At 37.4% G+C, this 20308-nt stretch overlaps 1 protein-coding gene across 1 annotated transcript in view; it reads left to right on the top strand.

Annotated features, from left to right (window-relative positions):
• The window catches only part of LOC127226600 (uncharacterized), a 117464-nt gene that overhangs the window by 20150 nt on the left and 77006 nt on the right, over positions 1-20308 (top strand). Inside the window, exons 4-5 of the mRNA XM_051190669.1 lie at positions 4711-7044; positions 10621-10812. Coding sequence (XP_051046626.1) covers positions 4711-7044; positions 10621-10812 — 2526 coding nt within the window. The remainder of the gene's footprint in view (positions 1-4710; positions 7045-10620; positions 10813-20308) is intronic.

Here is a 20308-nt window from a genome sequence, read left to right as displayed (position 1 = left end):
TACATAGGAAATACATTTAGAAATAAGAAAGGGCACTATAGTAAAACATAATTAGGTACATGTTGGCACATACCATCAAATTCATTTATTCATCCATAGTTATATGTCAAGCAGTATGCAAAATACTGGATACACACTGAATAGTGCATTAAATTTTCTATAACAAAGTTGTACTGCCTCACAGCAAAAACACAAATCAACCACAAATTTCAACTTATGAGCAGAAGCAATGCACAGCATCTTAACCACGAAATGTCTGCTCAAAGAGAAAGTTGACCTAATTCCTAGTACCCTGTGTCTAGATCCAGTTTGTCTCAGTCTCATTTTCCCATCTGAAAAACGCCAGCCTTGACTGAGATGACCTTGCAGACACTGTACAGTTATGAATGTAATTTCTTAAATTGCACATATTGTATGATTATATAAAGAATAACTGGTATCAAGTGATCAGAATGATCAACAGCTTTTTCCATTGTGTTTCTTCAAGACAACTGCTTCATGAAGAATATATTCCCATTTCTATCCCAGAGGTAAAGGAAACAACTTCACAGGAGTTTAGGAAGTGCTGAATGTTCACCCAAGCCAGATGACAAACCAATATCTACCGAGACTACATCCAAAGCATGCTCCACTGAATACAGTAGGACCACTCCATTTTCTGCTCCCACTGTATAGAAATAATTTATAAACAACCCAAGTTCTTTTGAAGCATTTTCACAGTTTGAAAAGCCAATATGCATATAAGACAATGATAACAAATTGAAGATGTTAAATTATGTAATCTGTGCCAAATCAGAGTTCCACAATGTGTCCCCAAGGAGAAAATATTATTGCTTATTATATCAGAACTAAAGATTTACTCATGCCTATAGAGAGAGAGGTTAGAAAAGGCAGCTGGGAGTGCTAATGAATGTCAATATTTCCAGAGAATAAAGGTGCTCTAGGAGGAAAAATATGCAGAAAGTTATAATGTTGCTATACTTTTTGGGAATATGGAGGATTTGGAATCAATAGATACCATGATGTGAGAGATGAGAAAAAGGAATTGAGAGGAATTTAAGTACATTTTTTTTTTTACCAAAATTGGCCATAAGCCACCCCTATTTAATTTGGAAAAATAAGCATCTTGGTTGATTGATCCATAGACAGAGCTTGCTCAACCTGTATATAAAACTGCATTGTTCTTATCCATGCAAGCTGCTTCCCCTAGATTTTGCAGATTGCTTAATCACTGTCAAGCACAAAGGTAATGAAAATCAGATGTAGCTGTACACAAAGGCAGACGTCTACCCACAGCACTACCTGAGTTGTTAGGAGACTACATTCTCACAAACACCTCTTTCAAACACGTGCTGTTACTGAAGACATTGCCAACAGGGAAGATAGCCCTTTGTTTTTCAACAAAGGTAAATAATGCTGTCCGTTAGAAAGACTTGCCAACTCTGCTAATGTGTGGATCCAGTCTCATAATCTTTAAATGTAGTATGGAGGATGATAGTGTAATGGAGGCAAAATATCTCCCTTAAACCACTTAACTCAATGAGGCTAAAAAGCTAATGACTTTAAACTAAGGTGAAAATTACAAAAGTCAGAGTCTTTTAATGGTATATGAAAAATCCAATTTAAAAAAAAAAAAAAACTAAACAGTAGCTGGAAAAATAAATCATCTTCTTGAAGAGGGCCCAGATTTGGTTTCCAGCACCCACATGGAAACTGGTAATAGTCCATAAATCTAGTTCCAGGAGATCTGACAACCTTTGCTGCCTAAGCAGATACTAGCATTTTACGGGGTCCATATACACACATGAAGATACTTAGACTCATAAAATAAGAAATAAACAAATCTATTAAACAATGTAATCTTAAAATTTGTATCCTAAACACCTAAAAACCTGTGTATGTGCTAGTATGCATATATGTTATATATGTTTGAATTTTCACATGGTGTGACTCATTGCAATTAATTGTTGAGATACAACTAAATGGGAAGAGAAAATATTATTAGGACAATAACATATAGTCAAAATAGAATACTACAGAGAAGCTACTGAAAGATAGTATGTTGACAAGTAAATAAATGGGTTAATTTATAATTTGATGAAATCTAAATCTGACTGAAAATAATTTCAAGTTTGATACTTTCAAAAGGTAAAGATAAATGAAGAGATCTACATCTTCCAAAAAATGAGAAGGAAGAGAAGAAAAGCCCATAGGAAATGGAAACTCTTGAATACTACAATAGGTAAGTCCAATTCGATGCATTTTTGGAGGGTATGTACAAAATTGTCTGTATCTATATATACTTTGCTCATTAGTCCAGAGATAGCTGTAAAAAAATATTAAGAAATGCTATAAAATCATTTAAGGGTTTTGTCTTGTTTAGGGTTATATTGCTGTGAAGAGACAATGTGACCTTCAGCACCATTGTCTTCCATGATCCTAGTTGGATGACCCATGAAGCCCCACTTAAAGAATTTAACTGCTTTTCTAACCTGAACTCCCAAAGCCCATATTCCTCTAGGCAAAAACATGGTCTGGCCTATCATAGCAACACCCTACTCCCGGTACCAACTTCTGTCTTAGTTAGGATTTCTGTTGCTGTGAAGAGACACCATGACCATAATAACTCATATAAAGAAAAACATTTAATTATGGATAGCTTATAGTTCAGAGGTTTAGTCCATTATCAACATGGCAGGGAAGATGGTAACATGCAGGCAGACATGTTTTTGGGGAAGTATCTGAGAGTTCTACCTCTGGATCCACAATCAACAGGAAGAAACAGTGACCTATTAGGCCTATCTTGAACATTTGAGACCTCAAAGCCCACCCCAGTGACATACTTCTTCCAACAAGGCCACACCTCTTGTAACAATAATATGTTATAGTATTGTATAATTATATAACTGTTTATATAAAACAATTTAAATAGAATATTTACTCATTTGGAAATAGTCAATTAAGCTCCTACCTCATTATTAAATTCCACTACCAATGCCTTGCTATATACCTTTTTCAATTAGTCTTTTGCAGTCTCAACATAGAAATGTGGTCAACTGAAAACTTACTGTAAGTGTAAAACTATACTAAGGGATATATACTGAACTGGCTGTGGTATAATGCATTATTTTAAGAATTACTCATCATCCTTAGTTCTGGAAGGGAATCTGTCAGTCTATAAATTGTTACCAGGTAAATGACTGATTGTAAATGGGCTTTAGAGAGATTTTTCTCCCTGTCTCCTCTCCCATGATATCCATATTACAGTTTTCAAATGGTAAGCAGACTCTTGGAAATTAGCCAAAAGTAAAGCCTTTCATTCAGGACTGAAGAGTACCAAATGGAGTGATCAGAGTCTTCAATTACTGTAGTATTCTTTTCCTATGAAAGTATATTTCTTTTCTGTGTAAGGATTCATGTAACTATAAGTATTTTACATGCTATGTAAATCTATTAAATCTGTAATTTTTAAGATAAATTTGTTTTTTAAAAATTATCAAATTTTAACTCAATCAGCTTATTAAAAACATCACTTTTGAGGAACCATGTGAAATGGTTCAGTATGTTTGTCACCAAAATTTGTGACCTGAGATCAATCTCTGGAGGAAACTGATTTCCTCAAGTTAGCCTATGACCACTACATGTATGTCATGAAATACACTCACACACATATAAACAATAGGCAAATAAATAAATAGGGGCAAAAAAAACCATTTAAGCTATCCCTTTGAACATCTGTCTCATTGATTGTCATGGCACTAATAGTTACTGTCTTTCTTCTTCTCTGTTTCTTTAGCAATCTCCTCACCTATTATTTGAAATACAATATGGTGTCTTCATTTTTTCTCCATGGTATTTTGTACAAGAGCAGATGCCTCATGTCCATGCTAATAAACTTCATAGAGTAAAAGTAAGATAGCACTTTGAAATAGAAGCACTAAGTTGCCAGTTGACAATCCACAGGTCAGATGTGGTCTCTTCATGCATTGGCCTCTAACTTTAGAAAGATGCTTAACAGCATGAGCCAATCCTCCAGAATTCAGTGATTTCAAAGAATACCAACAGAGATCCTAGTGTTTTCTTAGAAAATGAGACTATATGGCAATATGCTATCTCCTCTCCCATACCAACCATTGGCTAGAGCTGAATATGTATACCAAGCCTATTTTATTTGCAAACATAGCCCAGATGCCACAGGAATTTGCATTTACGAAGACACCCTTTACAAAAATATAAGGCAGTTGATTCTATGTGATATGTTTGAAAGGTAATCTATAGATCATGCTGAGATATCTTCCAAGCTCTTTACTAGCATTTTTAAATCTATGAAATTATGTCAAATTTGACATAGCCTGTAGAATAATGTTACATTCAAATTTCAGGACATGTCAATTTGGTTCTTATCAAGGAGTTGCATTTAAATTTTAGTTGCTTACAATTTCTTTGAAGCATGCATTTCTCTGAAATTCAGACATTGCCTTTGAATAAAGCTTAATTAAGTTTATTTTCAAAAACACCAGGTGTTATTATGCACTCTGGATAATTAATTTAAAATAAGACATTCATTTGGAATGGACTTTCATTAAAACTGAAGAAAACTGTTACCCAAAATACTTACAAATAACATTCCTACATTCATCCTATGATTTGGAACATCTGCTCTTTAAGTGGACATAAAACATTTTTTCCTTCCCTTCTCCTCTTTTTTAGGTACATCTCAGCCATCTGGTCAGGCATGTCAAAAAAATGTAAAAGATTTTGAAAAGGACATAAAGGGACACACTTCAGAGGCTGTGTTTCATCAGACTGGGGCATTAGGGAAATTGAAGGAAAATGGAGATGAGTGTATATCTGTTTCTATAAATGGAAAACAGGATTCCTCTTTTCTCCCCAAAGATCAGAAAAAACCTCCACCTGACAGAAAAATACACCAGAGGATGGAGAATGATGGCCCTCCTCCGGCCATCTCTCACCCACTAGAGGAAGTCTTACCAGTGGCCATGTTTAATGACTGTGAAAAATCGTTATCAGGGAAAATTACAACACAGGATTTCCCAAACACAGTAGAAGCCTTAAAGCCAGCAAAAGGCAAATTTATTACCGAAGTCAAATGTGGGGCTTTCAATGTACAAGTGGAAACCACAAAAAGCATTTTCTGTAAAACAGGAGCACAGTTTCCTGTGAAAAAGCGATGTCCAACATGTCACCAACATTATTCTGTCCAGCAAGTACAGAGAGGCTCTGCATCTCGGGGCCACTTCCCTAAATATAATACTATATTATCAGAAGAGTTCAAACACAAGGTTCCGTCTACATGCAAAGGAGAGGTTTCTAAAGGTGAGATCCCTTCAATAAACATAAGCATCATAGGAAAAGAAATAATGGTTGAGTACGCAAGTAAAGAACAGAACATACTTATCAATGTATCTCATCCTAAAAGCATAGGCAAATTGACAAAACATAGGAAAAATTCTTTGAATCACATTAGGAAAGAACCTTGTCAGTCTCCTTCCCAGCCTGCCATAAATCAGCCTGAAAAATGTAGGCTTAAAAACCAGAACCAGAGTTCAGATGGTTCGCATGATTCTTCCTGTAGTGTAAATACTATCCAGAAAGAGGATTCAGACAAAATTGTGATTTCTCTAAGCTCACCTCTCAGGAGAGAGAACAAGAAACCCAACACACCGCCTTCTGACCCAGATGATTCTGAAGAGAGAGATCCTGCCACATCTCAGAGGAAGCTCTTTCAAATTGTCCAAGACAACCCCCCAAAGCAACATTTCTTCATGGCAGACAATTGTCTTCCTGCCCCATCTGAAACCTCAAAGACCACAAGTTTAAATAACTTGTATTTAAGTAAAATGTCTTTTGAGGATTCCATGGATGTGAACAGAGAGAAAAAAAACAGCTCTGATGTCAAGAAAAGCATCCCCTCAGATTCCCAAGGACAGCCATGCACAGCAGGAACAAATGGTCCCCTAAGTACAATGGGTGGTGTAATTCCCTTTCAGGAGGCCTCAGACTCTGAGGCCTGTCATTTGTCTTCTCTAGCCATGCAGCTCTTGGGAGAAAATGCAGCCAGCATCAGCTGCAGAGACAACAGAATTCCACCAGCAGAAGGTTGTGACAACTCAAGTTCTGTACCCTTCCCTGTCAGTGAACATGATCTGATGCCTTCTCCTTTACTCAGTCCATCTCACTGGGCCACCAGACATTCAGAACTTGCAGACACTTCTGAGAACACGTTTTTATTTAGCCAACATAATGGGGTTAAGACAGAGCAGGAGATAGTACTTGGTGATGTGACTTACAGAGACATTAATGAGGCTGTGTTACATAGTGACTCTTCTGCAAACACACAGCTATTGGAAAGAAAGAGCACAAAAAATCCAACTGTCAGGCTTGCATCTTGCAGCAGCGTAGGCTCGAAGAGCCCACCCCATGGCATTATTCACAGATCTGTGGGATGGGATCAAACAGAGGACCATGTAAATCATTTAGAGACAGCAACCCTCAACAGAACAGAAGTGTCAGTCGCGGCCTCCATAACTGATGAGTTAGAGCAGAGAGTCACTACTCAGCATTGCAAAGAAGGCACAGTTGATTCTAACTGTCCCATGGCAATAAGAACCCCTATAGAGTCAGCAGACCCTCCGGAAAATGTTGAAGATAACAAATGGCAGGCACTACCAGCAGTAGAGAGTATATGCCACGGAAATTTAGAAGACCTGACTGGTGAGAATCACAATGACCTATGTTGTAGAATGGAGTTTCCACCAAACTCCACCGAGTCTGCCTGTACAGGGCTGTCCGCAGAAGAGCTGTTTCTCCTTGATAAGACACTAACCAGTGACACAGATCCAAATAGTAATGCAGGTGACAAAAGTCTTGAACTGAACAACTTCCAGCAGGAGCCAGCAGAGTGCCAAAGGACTCCGTCAAATGGACAGCCTGAAGAAAGGGAGGACAAGGGTGACCCCACAGAAACTTCCTGTCGCCCTGTGGACATATTGCTGTCACCGCAGAAGCAGAAGGCTCTGAAAGGTACAATGAGTTAAGCAGAATTTTAAGCCTTTATTGTTATCATGTGTGTGAGCCTTGAGCAGTCTTGGGTGAAGTACATTTTACTGCTTGGGGTATTTTTCCTTATTGGGGAGATGTGTTGACACAAACATGAATAAGGATGTATCAGTCTGTCTCTTTGCTTTAAAACCAAGTCTTCCCATAAGTAGTGCATAGAAAAAAAATCACCATAACTGCAGTTTAATATAAAAAATATAAAATAAAAATTTACTCTTTAAAAGATCAATATGTTGGCAAATCAGTTTTGTTGAAAATGTTATTCCAGGACACTCTTAAATAATGTACCATTTCTTACAAGTTAAGCATGTTTAAAAGAATAGGAAAATGTGCTTGTAATAAAATGTGTTCTCAAACCTTGCTATAGTGTTGCATGGGTAGGGCCATTCCCATGTCTAGGGCCATGTGGGATAGTCATTAAAGCAAAGGACAAAAGCCAGAGGCACCATTAACTAATCCTGACTGAACCATCCATAGGACCTTTAACTCCAGCAGCCCTCTGACCTCCGTTTTGTGTTGCCTGCTCTTGCTCAAACAGTTGATACAACCCAGGCATCCTTGGGACCTCAAGAAGGGCTAAGATCCTAGCTTTTCCCTAAGTGCATAATGCTGTCTGTCTGGTTTCAATCTTGATACAGAAAAACATCATTTTGGTCACTTCATAAAAAGTCCCTTGTGTTTCTCAATGAATCCAAATTATTTGGCAACTAATATTAGCATTCTTCCATAGTATAAATTAAAATACATCTTGAATAAGTAAAAACTATCTCCAAAACTGCAGATAGCATATCAAATATGCTCAGAAATGAGATTGAAAATGAAGACACTTATGAAAGACACCATATTTCCCGCTCTTCTATTCCCTCTAACATTTTAATGGAACAATGTAAAAGCTGGAGCAAAATCAATTACTCAACATTTTTGAAATTTTAGGAGTAGAAATAAAACATAAGAAGCATAATCTACTTCATAAGTATTGCCATAATATGTGAAATTTGACTCATGCAAAAGTAAGCCTCTAAAAACAAGCAAACAAACAAAAAAACAACAACATAAAAACTGTACCATCCCTACCTTGTAAGAACAAATTCTGCTGTTCCCAGTGACTGCTTGCCAGGACCTGTGTAGCTCCAGTTACCAAGCCAGTCACATACATTCCAAGAATTCCAAGATTTGTGTCAGTGAATGGATATTTAGAATGGCAAGAGTTCCTGTAGTATAAGCACTTACGTTGCCTGGAGGGGATACGTTCATCATCTGAATGACTATCCAACATAAGCTGTCTTACCTATCCCTACAAAAGTGTTGCTCCCTGTACTTCATCTCCCAACACTGCAAATAATTAATACTCCAAATTAGGATCTAAGCACAAATGAAATTACTCTCAATAAAGGGAAATTGTTCTTACTGTTCTCTGCATGTCTATGGTTCATCAATCTCTTACTTCTTGATGAATGAGTTCCAAGCACAGCTGACCCTATCTGAACATCTAGACCCTTGATCGACATGCTTCTTCAGGCCCCGGACATGGGCTGCTTCTACTATTTGAACCAGTCTTTCTCCATATGGGTCATTCTTAGCTTGTTTCCTTATGCTATCTTCCTCACAGAGTGATCACAGTTAGACCTTCTCAGAAACCAAATTTAAAATTACAATGCAAGCTGTCCTTGTTCCAGCCCAAGTTCACCATTTTTCCACATTTTACTCTCATCTATAACATTTTTGCTTTCAGTGTGTTGCATCTGTCACTTGTTTATTTATATTCTCCTTCTCCACCAAAATGTATGCTTCATGAAGTTTTTTGTTTCCTTTTCCAATAATTTGTTTCTACAGCGTTTTGTAGTGCCTGTCCGTTAGTATAAAGTCTAGGTATTTCTTTATCAAATGAAGGGAAGTCATATCAGGTTGCTCTGTGAAATGTCCTTTTGCATACCCCTGTACTTATATACAGAAACAGTTCAGCAATTAAAATAGCTACAAAACTATATTAAATTTATAAATGTTTTCATGATTTTGATTTTCTTAGAACTATGGGTACTTTTTTTTTTTTTTTTAACTTTCTCTATACAATTGCCCTGGCATCTCAGTCCTGGATTATACAAAATCTCAAGGTATCCAGTGCTTTGATAGACCTGTGTTGTTTCACCAGAAGTGCAAAAAAATCTTTGTAGGCACAAACTGATATTTGCATTTTGCAATAGATCCTTCCCCACTCAAAGTCTGTCAATGTGCATGAAATTAAGAAACTTTGACATAAAACTGAGTGTGTTGGGAGGAAAGAGAGTCAGTGCTACATACATGGAAGGGTATGGGCCTTACCCCTTTAAGAATAAAGTACTAAGTTCTTTACCAGATAAGTATGAGTGTTCTTGGAGTAGAATTTCTTCAGCTAAAACTTAGCTGAAAGATACATATAAGATCTGTATTAATGAACCAGAAAGTTTACATCATAAAAACATTTAATAATAAAACTAAAACCAGGTCAGGGTAAGAAAATGATAGACACTGAGAAGAATTCAGTGAATCTTTATATGACATAGACATATTCATGATTAAACAGCAACTTATATGTAATCTGAAGCAAAATTTACATACAGTATACATGATAGTTTATTTCCCCTTAGTTCTAAAACAAATGCTCAGCTCCCTTCTTATACAACCCAGGACCAACTAGGGTTGTACCTCCTACAGGAGGTCCTGCTTTCCCACATCAATCATTAATCAAACAAATAGTCCATGGACATACTGCAGTCCAGTTAATGGAGACAATGCCTCAGCTGATGTCCCCTCTTCCCATGTGACTTTAGTTGGTGTACAAAACTAACTAGCACAAGTACATACAGTGAAGTTGGGCCAGATCTTCTCTCTCTCTCTCTCTCTCTCTCTCTCTCTCTGTGTGTGTGTGTGTGTGTGTGTGTGTGTGTGTGTGTGTGTGTGTGTGTGTGTGTGTTTAAATCTAAGGATACTGACATTGATCAACAGAATAGGGGGTAAAGCTTTATAAATGGTGGAGTCAGTACTCCCTTAAGTATCAAAGCATGAGTACTTTAGACCATGTGCTTTCTGCCAATTTGAATATGTGTGATCCTGAAGGGAAACAAACACAAAATTATAGAAATTATTTTTTCAGGAGCAGAATGGATAAAAGTCAAGTTTTCAACTCTGCGTTGCTTGCTTTTTGTAGAGTATCAAAAAGTAAAATTTCAAGCAATTCTAAACTGTGAAATTACTTTCTAGATTTTGTGTTTTGTGCTTATGTACTTCAGGTTTTCATTTTGTTTCTTTTTCCGTTTAATTGCATTGTAATGTTTTACTGGTAATATTTTTCACTTAATAATTCAGCTTCTTTTCTTGTAGTGACAGAAAGCAATACATTGGGACTATATAAATCTGTGTCTTAATTGACACCTCTGTTTCTCTCTCCATCTTAGCAAATGGAACATGAAGAAACTAAATGATTTTTTTCTCTGTGTTTCAAAGGTTATTTCATGTCCTATCTTGAAGTTGTGTCTCACTTTGCTATTTAATGTTTAAATCTAGGCCAGAATTTGGAAAACAATAATGCCCGAAAGCTGTCTCAGGAATTGGCCTGGAGAGGTGAGAGAGCCAGTGATGGTTCTCAGGAAGAAGCAATAGACCAGTGGGCCAGGAGGAGGCAGCAGTTCAAGGATGGCAAGAGATGCAGCTCAGTTGGGGGCAGTTCTGCCATCAGCAACTTCACTGAAGGCTCTGGTGAGTAGCAACCTGTGTTCCTAAGCAACAGCAAAGGCAGGAGCTCATTGTCTTAATTAAATTCCTTTCCCTTCATCTCTAAGACAGATTCTGGGGATGTGGTGGTTATATGATTTTTTAATAAAAGATACTTGTTAAAATAATCGATTCCTTGTTATACATTAAGGATTGTCTACTTGGCAAATGACCTTCAGAAAATACACCTGTAGCAGCCTGCTGCTGCTGAGTTAAATTTGTGCTCTACTTTAAAAAAAAAGTAAAATAAAATATACAAAACATAAAAGGATAAGATCAGTAGCATTGATTATAAGTAAAAAATTATCTTCTCATTTTAACATTTCTTAAATGAAATGTCTTAAATCAGATCTGTACCTTTGTGAGATAGAGTTTCTTCAGGCTGTAGTGTGCTACTTAACCCTCATTGTACCTCAGCCTTGTGAACAATGGCAGCTGAGAATGAATGACAAGCTATTACTGATGAAAACCGACTGAAGCAAAGCATGAATTAATCCATGGTGCAGGGGCTAGTACATTTTGCAGATACTACAACTAATGTGGATCCGAGATTGCAGCAGTTGATGTTAAAGAGACTTGGCTAACTAGTAGGTATGTGCTATTTACAAATTACTTACAAAAGTAAAGTGCTCCTGAGGAAACATCCATTCCAAAACCCCAGTGCACGGTGACTGATTTTTTGAAAGGAGGAAAACAGAAAAGTACTTTGTAGTGCTATGGAAGATGCCATTAGGAAAAGACAGTAGTGAGAACAATGGATTGTGCCCTGTAGACAGGCTCGTAGCCTGTCTACAGGTGCCTGCACAGGCAGGGGTGTCTCATTCATTGCCCCAGAATAAAACAGAACCCTGGCAAAGACTAAGGGCTGAAAGAAGCCGTGTATATGTGGGAAAAGATCGTAAGTGATGTAAAAAAAAATCAAATACTATGTTATTTCCAGCATAGAGTTTTGTATTCATGGGATCACATAAATTGAAATTAAAATGTTTTATTTTGTTGTGAAGGTTTTTATTCTTGTCCTATGATCAGTGCCTAACTCTCTAGGTCTTTCTCTGTGTTGGTCAGGAAGAAACCACAATTGGAGTTGTATCATTTATACTCTGCATTTAGTGCTATGTTTGACCCTCATAATCTCCTTTGTTGTTCATACACAATATCTCCCTGAGGATGTACATCGTTTATTAGACTCCCGAAGCTCTGACCCTGCTGCGTCACTAACGTTCTAATATTCACCGTCTTCCCCTCCTGTTCCCTTTTTATCAACTGTTTTATTTCCAAACTACACAACCTTGTATGTGTTTTAACTGTATTATTAATATGGTTCAAAGCTCTTCGTCATCACTTCTGTTACTTCTAACCAGACTTATTAGTTCTTTCTTTAGAAAAAGCCTAATAACGTTTTCAGAAAAAAAAAATGTAGAAGGAAAATTTGATTTATTATGCGTATTATTGCCTTCTTAATTTTTAGTAACAATTTGACATAAACTTCTGGAAGAAACTGGGTCGTTGCCCTATTAACCGTGGTGCAAGTGAGAAATTTCCATTCGGGAGGATTTTCATGATTTCTGTCACTAATCCTGTTTTGTTTTGGATAAATTAAGGAGTTTTCCCTTCATCCTTATTATTCTTTTTAACTTCTCTTGTGAATTTCAGAATGTATATTTTAAATATATTTTCATGCTTGGCTGCATAAACTCATATTTTCTCACTCATAATTGTCTTCAACTCATAGATTCTTAGTTATTACTTTGTCTATTCCCTTTCATTTATCTTTTTGCCTCTGTCCTACTGGAATGATTTTGGGTGGATAGTTGAAAATTTTGATTCACTCCCTGCAGAAATTAGCACTGTCTTTCTACAACATTTTTCTCTCATCTGCCCTTGCCACAGTCCCAAACAGTTTTAGTGCTCTGTTGCCTTAGCAATTCAGCCCACATCTAGGACCTTCCTGGGTTTTAGCCTATTGTTTTAAAATTTTTGTCTCTTGTTTTGCAACTCTATTTTTTTTTTATCATTAGGTGGGAAGGTTAGTCTTTTGAGACAGGGTGTCTCTCTATAGTCCTGGCTGTCCTGGACTGCCTGTGTAGACCAGGCTGGCCTAGAACTCACAGAGATCCCACTGCCTCTGCCTCGGCAGGGCTGGAATTAAAAGTGTGCACCACCAAGTCTGGCAACAGTATTTTCAATTTTTATGAACTTTAATTTTTGGATAATTCTCATTTTTATGCCAATGAGAATATTTACTATTTTGTATGAGGTTTTAAGCTGATAAACTACTAAACTCTTCTGCTAATGCACATTTCACATTGGCTGAGTTTGCTGCCTTTGGATTTCAGATGAATGTTAGTTGTTTGCTCACTCCTTGACTGCCTCCAGTTGGGTAAATTATGTGGACAGGTAGTGAAACATGGCAGACTGATTCTGCTTTCTCCAATACAATGATTCCTCTGTTGTGGTGACTGGTTCTGCTGTGGTCCAGGAGATTCTATAGCCCATTCAGGGTCTCCTGTCCTCAATGCCAGACATTTGTACTTTGTGTCCCTCTAGTTCTTGTCTTTTCACACTTTCAACACTCTTGGTGATATTCATATAATCCTGTATCAAACACTCAAATATATTCTATGTTGTGGTTCCACATCATAGTTTACAGATTGCATCTTGGTTTCAAGTGTTACACAGCTCAAGGCAAAATGTGAACTCTTTTCCTGTTCATAAACTCATCTATACGTTTTATAACACTATACACACACAGGGTTGGGGGAGAGAACAGATTACCCCCTCTCTAATATTGATCTGGACTTTGAAACACCACATCCTTTTATCATTCATAAAGTTCAGATGCAAATCCTGCTTCTAAATATATGGAATTGAACATGCCAGGCTTCCTAATATAAACCCTGTAGAAATTAGGCAATAATTGCATTTATGTTTTATGGCATTTCCATCAAGACAAGAAGCTGAAGTCTGTGTTTCCTTCACTCTCTTGAAATCATCTCTAAAATCACCTTTTATTTGCCCCTCTGGATTCCTTTGCTACCCTTCTAACTCTTTTTGTCTAGCACAAGTATTGCTCCTTTTTGGCCTATGTCAAGGGGCTCTCTGGCTTTTTATTAGGTTTGGTTGGTAGTAATATCAAGAGACTTCTGATGGGAATAAGGGTCCAAACTATGTTACTCCTGGTCTTTCTGTGTAGGAGGACAAGGGCTGGCTATGTCTCTAAAGGCATGGTCCCATACAGTGACCCATACCTCACAGCTTTCTATGATGTTAAATTCTTGGGACTGATGATACAGCTCTCTTTCGTACTTACATAAGCTATTCTCAGTTCTAATCTAGTATACTTCATTTCCTTAAAGCCTTCGACCCCCTGTCAAAACTTTGTTAATAGTGTTATTAATAATTATCTTTAAGTTCCCCATTAAAGGGCACCTTCTTTTTGTGCCATAATTCTATAGTTCACCAGCACTTTACCTTCTGATGTTGTAAACCACCTGTGAATAAGCCAACCCTGCGTTATTGTGCCTAAAAATAAAAAAAAGGAATCTCCCCCCACCCGCACCCAACATAGTCTTCAAAGGTACTGAGCAGTAAGGGAACAAAGTTGAAATCTATTGGAATTTGAAATTTGGTTTAAGACTTTTCAATATGAGATCTTGATTATAATGAGTAAGAGTTATGCTTTTACAGGTTAAAAGGAACAGGAATGCCAGTATAAGGATTTTATAAGTAAGAAGAATCTAAAGGAATATACAGCCTGCTGTTGGTGTCTCTTGAAGAATTGTTAGTCTGTTTTTTGTTTGTCTGTTTGTTTTATTTTGTTGGTTTATTTTTGTTTGATGTTTTATGATAATTTCTTATTTTTGAGATAATATAGTTACATCATTTTCCTCTTTGCCTTCCCTCCCTCCAGGCCCCCTGATACACTTCTCTCCTTGATCTCCCTCAAATTCGTGGCTTCGTTTCTCATTGATTGTTGTTGCAAGCATATTTGCTTATTTCTACACCTGTATACTCTTCCTGTACAACTCGCTCAGAAGTCTGTGAATGCTTCCATTCCAGAAGCGGCTGGCTGTTTGTGATGGAATAAGCAGTTGGTGTGCTCCCCCTTTCAGCCTTCCCCGGTTGTCTGTAGTTGTTTGTGAAGGGTTCAGTCCTGCTGGGCTTCCCTCCAACCACTGGAGCATGTTCTGTGGTTTTTCCTGTTCAGCTCATGTTTAGGCAGTCATGTTGGTGAGACTTTATGAGTGTAGCTTCTGACATTCCTAGAAAACACAGTCTCAAAGAAAGCTTCTCACCCTGTCTTCTGCAATGTTCCATGAACCTTTTAAGGTGCAGGGGTGTTTTGTGGATGTAGCCATGGTGGCTGGTCATGGTCTTCTGCAATGATCGATCTGTTACAAAATGAAGTTTCCTTTGATGAAGGTGAGGACTATGCTTATCTATAAATAAAGGACAAATATTCAGGACGTAGTTGGGATTGTTTTGGGTGAGTAAAGTATCGGCTGTGGGTTCTCTCTTAAGATCCATGACTTCACTTCCTCTGTGTAGGTTGGATAGGTTTCCAGTACCAGGCATAGTTTCCTTACTGTCAAGTAGGTCTTACGTATGATTAGAGACCTGTTGGTTACCACCGAGGTATATGTGCCACTACTGCACCTTAAATTATCGTGTTGTGTCCTGCAGGTCATGGTTGTGATTCATAGGCATTCAATGATCTTTCATATCTGGGAAAGACCTAAGCTGATTATATATGTAAAGCTTCTACTGCACATGGAAAAACTTTTAAATTTACTTTAAATTCGACATTTAAAAGTATCTTTATAAATGCAGTGAGAGGTTTCAATAAGTGGTGATACAATTTTTAAATCAAGTTGAGTTTATGTAGCTTCCCAAGAATTTATGCAGTGAGAATATTCAAAGTCCTTTCTTCTTGCTTTATAAGATAGGTAATCCTTCCCAGTAATGAACTATCTATGTATCATACAAACCTAGTGGGAACTTCATCACTTTGATTAACTGAAAATGGCCTTCAAGTGTCATAGAGATGGTGTCTGGTTCTTTCCATATCATCACGCCCCTTCTGTGGCTTGAAATCACAGCAAGGGTCTTTTCCTTTCATTTTAATGGCAAATCCTTCCATGCTACTATTTTTAGATATTCATGTCTGCTTTGCACTTATTGAAAAAAGAAACAGTCACGTGTGTTGGAGCCATCTCATGGCAGTTCACTAAGCTAGCTCTGCAGGTTTTCTAGGCCACAGCTCAGTGACAGAAGGTTGTCAGCTTGATAGTGGCCATGGCGGGGCTATTTATAAAATGAAACCTGATGAACCCAGCAAATCAGAGATTTTTTTTCAGTTTAGAAGGCTATTTAAAACATTTATCAATACTCCACTTAGAAAAAAACACAAGATCAGCTGGCATGCTAATTGAAATTGAAATTTAATGGCCAAACATAATAATTTTACTAAACAATGATTGTGTTCTCTTTGAGGTAAACTGTGTTTTGAGTGAAAAGTTATCCTAACAATTTTGTTCATGTTCTATGTGAGAACAAGGGTCTGCAGCTTCTCAGAATGTCAGCTTATCCAAGCCACCGGCACATTGAAGACGTTCTCCATTTCTGGAGAAGCTAACTCTTCAGTAAAGCCTGCAGTTCACTCAGAGATGCTTGGGCTAGTCCTGTTTAATGCGTGATTTGAATTGTTTTATCATTTCTAGAGTCAGCACAGACTACTAATAGATGACATAAACCCTGACAGCTTTATTGAGTGTCATTACAGCTGGCTTTTTCACTCTGTTAATCTCACTCATCTCTGACTTCCTATGTAATAACTGGAAAAGACATTAAGGATGACATGTTTATGTGTGTTGACACAGTTGATCAATCCATCCGACTCTGGGCAATGCTGACTAAGGGATACTAGGTCAATAACTTCAAGTCTAGTAACTGGAGTAGGAGGGAACTTCTAACTGGGGCTCTGATTTTTATAATCTTAAATGGCCCCTATATCACAAACAGATGTGGCAGGAATTTTGGTTTAATCATGTGAGAATAGCTCATAGCATTTCTCATACTTCACTCAGTTAATAAAATTATATGGGACTATAGTTTCAAACATTAGTTGCCATTGAAAAAGAAATATAGACAGAAAGAAAAGTGAGAGAGCGAAAGGAAGGAAGGTAGGAAGGCAGAATAGAAGGGATGGAGGGATGGAGAGGGGAGAGGGGAAGCAAGAGAATTAATTCCAATTCCTAGTAATAAGAGCTAAGTAGACTGGAGAGTAGCTGAGAGGTCAGGAGCTATTTCAAGGGACTCAGGTTTAGTTCCAGGCACCCACAAGATGTTTCACAACCATCTGAAACTCTTCTAACTTCTGTGGGCACCAGGTATACATGTGGTACACAGACATACACGCATAAAAATGCTCATACACGTAAACTCTATCTAATATAAAATAAAAACAATATCTGTCAAAAAAAAGGTTTAATGGTAAGACCTAAGGATTGTGATGTGCCTACACAATGCTAGGTTCTATGCTACACCACTTACGTCCAATTGACGTTCCTAGTAGAGTTATAGATTATGTGACTGTATTTCCAACCTCATTTTGCTAATCAGAGCCTTGTGTAGAGAAGAAGTGAGAGTCTGGAGTCCTTCAGCTATGTATAATTAGTGTGAGAACTGGGTTCCAACTACAGACAGCCTAACGGGAACTCATGCTCTTCCACAAAACAGCAAACTACTGAACTCAAATAAACCCTAGTTTCTCTGGGACAGTCATCTATCTTCACACACCAGCTCTTCATTTTCTTCAAATGATACACTAGAATAAAAGAAGTGTGAGGATGCCTAAGGTGTGCAGAGCTAACTTGTCCTTTAAAAAACATGTCATCATCATTATTACTATTATTATTTATCATTAGTATTATTATTATGAGATCAAAACTACAAATGGAAGGGGAAGGACATGCCCATATTTTATTGAGAACGTTGAAATGCAATTTCAGTAATACCAAAACATTTAAGAGCTCATGTTTGGAATGCCCATGTATTGAGTGTTTAATCCACCAATAATTTAGCAAACCTAATTTGGTAGCAAACTTTTTCTGACAGAGTTATTTGGCCCCACCGGCTTAGACCAAAGTTCAATGTGGAGCAGATGCTGAGACCTCCAGCAGCTATAAATTTTCAGCAGGTGCATGGCTTGCTGCTTCATTGGAGTTTAACACAAACTTTATGTCTCAGCTTATGTAAGAGTTTGTTCATTAGTTCTGTCTTGCTAACTGAATGAACACAGAGCCACTCATGTGCAGAATCACATCTGTTGGTAAATAAGTGAGCTGTTTGATCAGCCTCATGCATATTGATAAAAGTGAGGATGCATATGAAGACCTGCCCTCAGACCCTCACATGACCAGGAATGACTGCATATGCAATACTGGCATTTGCTGCCAGAGGGAAAATATCATAAGATAAACCGATTTTCCCAGAATTCTGTGTGAGCTACACCAATGAACATTTAAAATCTGAGTTTGTAAGGTACAAAGTATAGAAGATGAACTTTAGACTTTAGAAAGTCCTATTATAGTTTTAAGAAGCATTTCATTTACCCTTAAAGCTCAGAAAAGCATGCTGACAAATTACTATAAAATTTTTGGTTTACTTTTCCTGTCATGGTCAAATATCACACTAAGATTTACTTAAAACAGTCTTGAAGTGTTTTTTTTTTTTTTTTTTTTTTTTTTTTTGAAATAGGCTATGTGGAAGAATGTATCACAGTCTGATTTAAGCTATTTATATTTTTCTGTCCTAAACTTTTCATAATGTTAATCCAATAAGAGTTGCATCTCATAAGGTTCTCATACCATCTACATACCAGGTTTATGACTGTATTATTTTACCATATGCCATCTCTCTTTACAACCAAACATAACAAAGTGGAACTACTCAATCAACATTACCTGTAGAAGTGTGGGAGGACTATTCCTTGCTTGAAATGCTTATAGACACAGTATTTCAGATTCCAGATTTTTAGCAGACTTTGGAGTACATATAGATATTATAAGGTGTCTGGAAATAGAGTCCAAATGTAAAAGCAAAATTCTTTTGGGATAGATATCCATTTAACCTGTAGATATTTTATATATGCACCTCCGTTCTGACTGGGACATCTCTAATAGAGCACATGTGGTATTTTCATACTGTGGTGGTTGTACTAACACTAAAATGTGTCTGACTTATCATTTTATATTTAAATTTTTATAATAGGCATGCTTCCCTCCTCCCTGTATATCCACCTGCTCTTCCCCATCTAATCAATGGAATGGATTATAGCAATATACTTCCTAGACATGCCTCTGTCTACAGCTAGCTGCCCTGGCTTTGACTGCACTCTCACACTACACCACAACCCCTGTCTTACTCATCACTCTATTGCACCTGGCTCAGGGGAGAAGAGCATTTATTTCAAATCAATTCAGCAAGTGAATGAATGTGCCTACCCAAGCCATCAAATGTCTAGTGCAGTCTCAGATTAGTTAAGCAAATGGAGAAGTTGGAAATCTATTGTTCACTTGTCTCTGTGTCAGGACAATGACTAATAATTGTCTTCTTTAGTCTAGTACTAAGAAAGCAAAAGTGGAAATGAACACGAACCGTAAGAATGATTCTCCAGAGAAAAGTCAGACAGCAAAAGACCAATCCTTGGCTGTGGCAGGGAAGGGGGTTGGATGGAGTATTTTATATGCCTTACTAACCCACAGCAGAAGTCTGCCTTTCTAGGATGGATGAGGTTGGGAAAAAGAGATTTCATCCAGCGACTTTCTGAGAAAAACACAGGAACAACTACAGTGCCCAAGGAGATCAAGGAGAATTATAGAGGGAAATGATGTTCTATTGTGCTTTAAATGGTATTGCCGAGACATTATCTATAGCCACAGGACTTAGTCTCAGGACTTCAGAGATGAGACAGGAGGATCGGGACATTTGGAGGTCAACTTACTTTGCTATTTTATAAAATAGAGAGAATTGTGATGCTCTTTATATCACAGACACTCACGTGCACACACACACACACACACACACACACACACACATTCCTAATGCTATTTAAGAGAGGCAGATAAATGATATAGTTCTCTTGAAAATAATTTTTGATGCTGAAGTGATATTTTTTCAACCCTGCCTGAATTGAAGGCTGAAAGGTTTGGAAAAGATTTTACTCAGGTTTGAACCTTCTAATCAGGGCACAAAGAAGCAAAGAAGGTAATATGGAAAGACTTGCTCATTTCTTTTATTGACACAGCTTCCACAGGATCCAAGACACTCCCATACACAGAGAAAACACTAAACTTCTACAGAAGTTTAGATGAAACTATATGCATCTCCTTTTATGTATGTCTCTTCATGCACAGCCAGGTGAGATTTTTAGAAATACACTTTCTAGTGACTCCTTCAAGCACAGAACAGCACAATTTTG

Source organism: Phodopus roborovskii, unplaced genomic scaffold, assembly GCF_943737965.1.
Source record: "Phodopus roborovskii unplaced genomic scaffold, PHOROB, whole genome shotgun sequence".
NCBI classification, from domain to species: domain Eukaryota; kingdom Metazoa; phylum Chordata; class Mammalia; order Rodentia; family Cricetidae; genus Phodopus; species Phodopus roborovskii.
Note: the sequence above shows the minus strand (reverse complement) of the source record. Positions and strands in the feature narration are given on the sequence as shown.